The following is an 8,201-nucleotide window of genomic DNA, read 5'->3' as shown; positions in this document are numbered from 1 at the left end:
TATATATATATATGTAAAATATACACTTTCACATATATTTGGCGAGGCAGTTTTACAATGAAAAGGTCTCTATGTGAAATAATACTTATATGAATTCAAACTTTTAAGTGTCATAAAAATTGACCAGCCACATTAAAATAGGCATCAAAATCCTGAGAATTGGTGAAAGCAGAATAACGTATTTCTACTTATAGATCAGCATGATTATTTGCTTGTTTAGAAAAACATGTTAATATTCTGTGCTTCTATATTCCTAACTAACATGTAGAAGAGAGAGAAATTCTGACCTTTAAGTTTAACAGTTTAAAAATAACAAAGTCCTATGTGAATAACAAAATGGCTTGTTGAACATTCAAAAGTCTGCATGAAATTCACAATAAAAGCTCTCTTATTCTTTAGTGAGTCATCAGGAAATATCAAGAGAATAGAGGGAGTATAAAGGATTTAAAAAAGAAATGAAAATCTTCAATTTTGAAAAAGAATCTTCAATCCAACGGTAGCATTTTCTTGAGCTGAGTTTTTAGCAAAACCACCTAAGTACCTCTCGGTATGTATACCTCTAGGAAGAAATGCCAAATTCAGTCAATCCTAATGATGTAACCGGGACATACACTTGCCTTTATTCAACTCTTTTTTCATATTATCTTTATGATATGCAGTAAAAGAAAATGAGAAAATACACATTACATTGAAAGAGTTGTCCCTGGAAAATGTGGTTCATGGAAGTATTTCAACTATAAATTGCTTTCTGAAAGTAACTGGAATACCATCTATAAACTCTGGTTTTGAAGAGAATATATTTGTGGCTCTTTAAAACCTTCCTTTGTTGGCATGGGGGTGATACACCATTTCTCTTTTTTAAAAAAAATCAGGTCACAGTTTGTCTACAAAGGATTTCTAAAGAATAATTCTGTCATTTCAGATGCCTGCAATGGTTATACCCATCAGGCAGACAAGTATATCATCTGTCAAAACATAGTAGAGGGAAACGTATTCAAGCACTAAGGAACTTCAAAAGTTTGTGGTAGGCCAGCCAGTGTTGTGGTGGTTAAGGCCTCAAGGGTGAATGCATGGTTCCAGTCTAGGACAAGCAGCTCTCTTGAAAGGAGAAATAGAGGAGAAGGAGTTGTGGCATGGCCATCCCCCCATGGGGTTGTTTTCTCACCTTCCCTTTCTTCCTCTCTCCAGTGAGCCCAGTGGGGGGGAAAAAAATTGTGGAAAAAAAATTAAATCAAAGTGCAACTTTATTTTGGAGCAAAAAGTTTTTGAAATCCATGCATTTCTTTCATAATATACAATTTCAATAAACTTTTTGAAGACTCTCTCTTAACCATATTGGGTAGCTCTCAGTACTCAAAAACCATGTTGTCTGAAAACCTCCAGTATCAAATTGCAAATCTGATAGAAAATCTAAATGGTTATTAGCACTGATTTCTACCTTTAGGGGCCCATTTTCCATATGTATTAATTTATTCCTTCAGCTCTCTAAAATTATGAGAGAAAAATAAAATATCACAGGAATAAAAAGAAACAGGATCCTTAAATAGCAATCTGGTTGTAACCAAGACATAAATTCATACAACAATAAAATGAGAGAATGACTATATGCTGAAGCAGATGTATCCCTGGTAGAACTGAGGAAAGCTTTTCATATGCTGCATACACTTTGGAAGAACAAAACTATGTATTAAAGCTCAGTATTAAAAATTATCTAGAATTCAACCTAATCCCCGGATGCAAGCAAATATGAACCTTTAAATTCACACAGTAATACTTTTTCAAAATCTAAGCAATATTATCTATTTAGATTTTTTGTGTAATTTTTCAGTTCAAGTTCTTAGATAATTGTGCAGAACTGTAGGCAAACTTAGATTTAGTAGGGCAAATAATTATACTTCAAAAATGCAACTAAATTATTTATTAAATAGTATAAATTCAAAAGAACTGTTTTCTTGAATGTCTTCTTCATAACTAACTTCAAAAAGTATATAATTCTAGAGCTAAAAGAGAGCTTTAGAGGCTTTTGAAGATGGGGAACAAAAACTAATGTGAGAGAATACATATACAATAGAATAATGTTAAATTAGAAGTCTGTGATGTGTGATACAAAGGAACGCTTAGTCAGTAAGCTCTTACATTGATCTTCAGCTGAATTTCTACTCTCTCAACACATTAAATATTCTCCTAAATTTCTATAGTTTGCCAAATGCTTTATTTACATGGGATTAAATATAATACTTAAGCATTTCTCCCTCAAATGGAGTTTAACATCACAAACTAAGCTTAATTTCAATGGCTCAAATCAATGAGTTATACTTTTTTCATTAAGATTCTACAGGCCCTGAGGAGGTGCTCTACGTACTTACTCTGCTGGTATTCCAGGAGAAAGCCACCTCCTTGCTGACCTTCATCTGTCCTCAGTTTTAAAAATATGCTATCTCCACTGGACCGGATGAGAGATGGCTTCTCATCCCCACAAAGCTGAGCTAGCAGATGAGAGCTGGTACTTGGGCCATCATATACCTTTAATAAAACATTTCACATATTAGATGTTTGCAGCTATACATGCTAAAGGACTCTGTAGTACAGAAATAGGAAGAAATACATATATGATACAACAAAACATAGCCCTGAAATCCTGAAATAAAATATATTTGAAAATTATATCAATATGTCTGTAAACTCAGGTCATGATCTCAGATAAATATGTACATCTTTAAACATGTGAAATGAGGTTAATATCTGATGAGTGAACATGAAAGTCTAATAAATATTTCTGAGCCCATAGGTGATGCTAATTAATCTTTCTTTTTGAGTCCACAGCTAATACTTTATGATACTTTAATACATTTTTATTTATATTTTTTCAAAGACAATGGTGAATTGCTGCTACTATAAACAGTCAAAAGTGAAAGACCTAATCTTCCTGTCTAGTTTATCAAAATATTTCTCTAACTTATCATATTTCAATGAGTTTATAGAAAATACATAATGATTATGACAAATTTCTTAACCTCCTTGAGAAGATTTTAACCATATCTTGTGTGTGTGTCTCACTCTGTGTGTGTGTGTGTGTGTGTTTGTGCTTGTGTCTACGTGTGTACATGCTATGTGGTGTATTTTCAGACAGGACTGCACTATGTCATGGTCCTCCTGCTTTAGCCTCCCTAGTAGCTGTGTCTACAGTAGTGCACCAATGTCCCAGGTTTTTTGAGAGGAGAAGGTGAGAGGTGGGATAGAAACACAGTCAGAGCCTCTTACACGGCCTCAGCCTGCTGAGCAGCAGTGTCCAGAGCATATTACAGTGGATGGGCTTTAACTATATCTTAATAGTCCATATTCAATAGATTTTAAATATTTAGCGTATCAAGCCATTTGGCATATACTTAGAAGATTCATTCTTACCATGTTTAAGTTTGCTGACATTTTTTATGTTCTATTTAAATGCTCCCCTTTCCTGAAATCTTGAAAATAAAAATAAATGTATCGTGGATGTTGGGTGAGATAGAAACAGTGAGTGACATAACTGAAATATTATACATACAGCCAGATAATCCAAAGTGCAGTTTGGGTGATGCTCCAAGTGGAACTCTTCGAATTTCAGTTCAAATGGGCTGCCGTGGCTGGATTTCAACAACCAGTAGCACTCAGAGCTATGGTAGTAGGGCATTGGGTAGTTGGGAGATGTGAACGTGCCTTTGGGAGTGGTCAGATTGCCTCCACAACCTGTAGGTGAAAAGAATGGAATGAAGCAAGCTCTTTTATTTTTCATCAAATTAATCTTAATATCCTTGATGGCCAAGAAGAGTAATACACTGGATGCACATGCGCACAGGCCCAAAATCCCTAGAGGAGGGAAACATGGAGAAGGGATTGCAGCATGACCATCCCCACTACCCTGGGTAGGGGTTGCCTTCACAGGGATGCCTGGGTAGGGAATGCCTTTCTCTCTCTTTTTCTCTCTCTTTCTCTCCAGCAAGCACACATACCTTATAGAAATTTTTTTTAATTAATCTCTTCTGTAATAAACTGATGCTATTATAGTCTCCTTTAAATCAAGTTGCAAAGCAAACCTATGTGAAACAGTGAGTGACATAACTGAAATATTATACATACAGCCAGATAATCCAAAGTGCAGTTTGGGTGATGCTCCAAGTGGAACTCTTCGAATTTCAGTTCAAATGGGCTGCCGTGGCTGGATTTCAACAACCAGTAGCACTCAGAGCTATGGTAGTAGGGCATTGGGTAGTTGGGAGATGTGAACGTGCCTTTGGGAGTGGTCAGATTGCCTCCACAACCTGTAGGTGAAAAGAATGGAATGAAGCAAGCTCTTTTATTTTTCATCAAATTAATCTTAATATCCTTGATGGCCAAGAAGAGTAATACACTGGATGCACATGCGCACAGGCCCAAAATCCCTAGAGGAGGGAAACATGGAGAAGGGATTGCAGCATGACCATCCCCACTACCCTGGGTAGGGGTTGCCTTCACAGGGATGCCTGGGTAGGGAATGCCTTTCTCTCTCTTTTTCTCTCTCTTTCTCTCCAGCAAGCACACATACCTTATAGAAATTTTTTTTAATTAATCTCTTCTGTAATAAACTGATGCTATTATAGTCTCCTTTAAATCAAGTTGCAAAGCAAACCTATGTTACATAGGAAGAGCTAGCCTGTAATACCAATTCATATCTTCCTTTTTTCTAACCCATATGACCAGTTTAACAAAATCCACAGGGAACTAGAATTTCTTCCCTTTGTTCTTCAACAACAAGGCTGCCGTTAATTCAAAAACATTTGCAATATTGCATTTTACTGCAAAAAGTGATAACAAAACACAACTGGGACAAAAATGGACAAGTGATAATGGCCAGACTACAGTAATACAAAAATCAAGAAGCCAAGCACGTTTAATTATCCAATAAAAGACAAATCTTTGCTATTTACCTGTTGTTGATCCATCCCAATAAGCAGAGAATCCAGAACTTGAGATAATTAAGTCACTCTTAAATTTTATCCATAGTTTGTTACTATGAGAGATGATTCTGGGAGGCCTATTTGAGCCACAATATATTCCCAAGGATGGTGAAGTTTCATAGCCTCCATCTCTGTGACAGCATACAAAAAAGGAAACTTAACAGGTATTGATAATTTTACCATATAACCATTTATCATAATTGGAAGTCCAGGATTGCAAGCAGACTAGTTTATCGTATCAGTCAACTTCTTCTAAAATTATTCTAAAATATACAATTTCAAGTCTTTAATTTTTGCTTTACTAAATAGTATTTGAAAAACTTAATAAAGAATACCTATTATTGGGACCAGCAGAGAGCAAATGGTTATGTCACTGGACTCCCATATAGTTTGACTGCAGTTCAAGTGCTGGACCCAGCAACTTGAAACTCAAGGCAGGTGCATGTACACGTGTGCCCAGGATCCCCAGAGGAGAATGGAGAAGGGACTGCAGTATGGTCATGCTCTCCCAGGAGGTGATTTCTCGGTTTCTGTCTCTCTCTGTCTCTCTGGTAAGTGCACACGCTGTATAGCAAAAATTCCTCTCTAACAAACAAACAAACAAAAAAAGAATACCTACTATTTAAGGGTGGCATGGAATTTTTAATCAAGTACAAACTTACAAAATGTGTTTACTCTTTTCTCTCTCAATTATTACCTCTGAAAAATGAGTCAGTGTACACAGGATAAAGAAATGATAATTATTAAAAGTATAAACAATTGCTGCTTAATTATACAAAGAAATCTTAACTGTTTTCTTTCTAATTTGGAAATTTTCAAAATTTAACATATCAAATTTGACATATTTTACAAAATTGTGGAAGTAATTCTTTCTCTAAAAAAAGATCTTTTGAGATCTTAAACCCAGCTTAGAATCTATAGTTTTAAAGTTAAAGGAAAAAAAAAAGCTTTACTCAACATTAAAGTCTAGTGATTAAATTCTATAAATTTAGAAAATTATTGAATTTTAGCATGATATGGTACAATTATAATTTATTTTGGTACATTACTTTATATTATAAAATAAAATTTATTAAAAATATAATAAGGGCTATCCCTATAACCTAATGTTTAGGGAGTTAGATCCCACATGTCCAACTGTGGTTTGAATCCCAGTCCTAGTGGTTTGGGGAATTAGCCAGGCATCTGCATGCATGCTCAAAGTCCAAGTCCAAACAGCATAGAAAATGGAGGACAAGGATTCTGAGAATGACCACAACTGATTTGGGGGGCTTACTTCCTTCCAACACACACTTGCCTCTTTGTTCTGGTGAACATAGGTACCATCTAGCTATTTAAAAGAATATAAGATCCCAGACTTGAAATGTCAAGTAAGAAAATCTGACACAGATACACACCAAAATTATTAGCTTAATTCAACTTGATGTAAATGGTATGGGAAAATATCAATATATAAGTTAATTTATCTTTAGTAGAAATATAACTTTTTATTTTTCAGAGAGATTTTTGTCATAGGGTGCATGCACTCGCTGGAGAGACAGAGAGATGAAAGCGAGAAATCACTCCCTGGGGAGGTGGCCACACTGCAATCCCCTCTCCGCCATTCTCTTCTTAGGATCATGGGCATGCACACAGGTCTGGCATGACTTTTAAGCCTTTGGGTCCAGGACTTGAACCGTGGTTGACTATGTGGGAGTCCAGTGACGTAACCATTATGCCATCTGTTGGTCCCCTATTAATAATATAACTTTTTAAACACATTCATTCAAAGTGCCAAGTAATCAAAAAAAGTTTTATACTAATATTCACAAGCCTAGAATTTTCTCATTTGAACACAAAAAACTTTATAAAATTGCTACTTTGCCACATTTTTATGATATAATTAGTTTTAACGGGAAAACAGTCTATAATTTAATTTGATTTTACATAAAGAAAGAAGGTATTCGACATTAGAAACCATCTACTTTCAGAATAGTAGTACATCTGTTTTCTTTGCCTAATTAGAACCTGGAGTTTATTTTCAAATATTTCAAAAGTAATCATTTCAAAATAACCACTGAATCCTATCCAGTTTTCCGCTTTTAAGTTAAGATTCAAATGACAAATTTTATCTCTTTCAAGAAAATACACAGCAGAGAGCTATACAGGGAATTTTCGTATTTTTCCCTTAATCTTTCTAGAAAAGATTATTAATAAAAATAAACAATGAAAAAGATTATAATGAAATAAAGTCATTTACTTGATTTCCACAAAATCTGCTATACACTTTTCACTAATGGCTTCCTCTAAGGAGAAGTCTGTGAAGTGCAATGCAATCTGTTGGGTGGTTTCCACTGTGATCCTATAAATGCACTCGTAGTTGTTGGGATAATTTCTGGGGAAACCTGGGGATGTAAATGTCCCATATTCATCTGTATAGTCTTCCAAGCATGCTGTGAAAAGTAACAGACATCAAGAGAGAATAAATAATATTATGCTACATTTGTAATACATTAAGTAATTTACACTTCATTAATCTGTGCCAATGTACTTACTATCAGTAGGCCATTCTGGAATGTTGAAAGATGATTTTATGTTGAAAAAGGTTTTGAAATATCAGAAGTAAAACAATTTTTTTTGAGGTTTTAGCTATAAGGCGCGTGCACTCGCCAGAAAGACAGAGACAGAGAGAGAGAAAGTGAGAAATCACCCCCCCAGGGGGGATGGCCACGCCACAATCTCTTCTCCTCCATTCTCCTTTCAGGATCTTGGACACGCACGCACATGCGCCCTGAGTGAGTTTAAGCCACCGGGTCCAGGACTTAAACCGCGGTCAACTACATGGGAGTTCAGTGACATAGCCATTACGCTAACTGCTGGTCCCAGAAGTAAAACAATTATTAACAATAAACCTAAACTATTGGATCATCAGAAAATTCGTAACGTATTTTTGCATTGAAAAACAGGAAAAATACTTTTCTGATGACACAATATGTAGTAAAAATTGTTACATATACTTTGAGTGAACAACTTTTTATGATCTTGGAAGTGTTTTTATCTAATCCATGAAAATTACCATAAACATTTTAAAAATTGGGCTGAATAACAGTAATTAGAGGAGGCTTAGAAATAATTCAGTCCAACTCCTTAAATAGCTTTGTTTAAAATGTTTTTCACCATGGTATGTATTCATGAGAAATGACAGAGCTGGTACCTGAGCTAAGGGATGAAAAATTGGAGAACAGTCTC

The 8,201-nt window shown here is 35.2% G+C and overlaps 1 protein-coding gene across 1 annotated transcript in view; it reads right to left on the bottom strand.

Moving 5' to 3' along the window:
* Positions 1–8,201, bottom strand: part of CUBN (cubilin) — a 327,155-nt gene that overhangs the window by 234,705 nt on the left and 84,249 nt on the right. Inside the window, 4 exon segments of the mRNA XM_006159747.2 lie at positions 2,367–2,523; positions 4,117–4,298; positions 4,944–5,104; positions 7,213–7,405. Coding sequence (XP_006159809.2) covers positions 2,367–2,523; positions 4,117–4,298; positions 4,944–5,104; positions 7,213–7,405 — 693 coding nt within the window.

Source organism: Tupaia chinensis, unplaced genomic scaffold (genome assembly GCF_000334495.1).
Source record: "Tupaia chinensis unplaced genomic scaffold, TupChi_1.0 Scaffold000647_1, whole genome shotgun sequence".
Classification (NCBI taxonomy): Eukaryota; Metazoa; Chordata; class Mammalia; order Scandentia; family Tupaiidae; genus Tupaia; species Tupaia belangeri.
The sequence above is the reverse complement of the archived record's forward strand: the minus strand, read 5'-3'. Positions and strand labels throughout refer to the sequence as shown.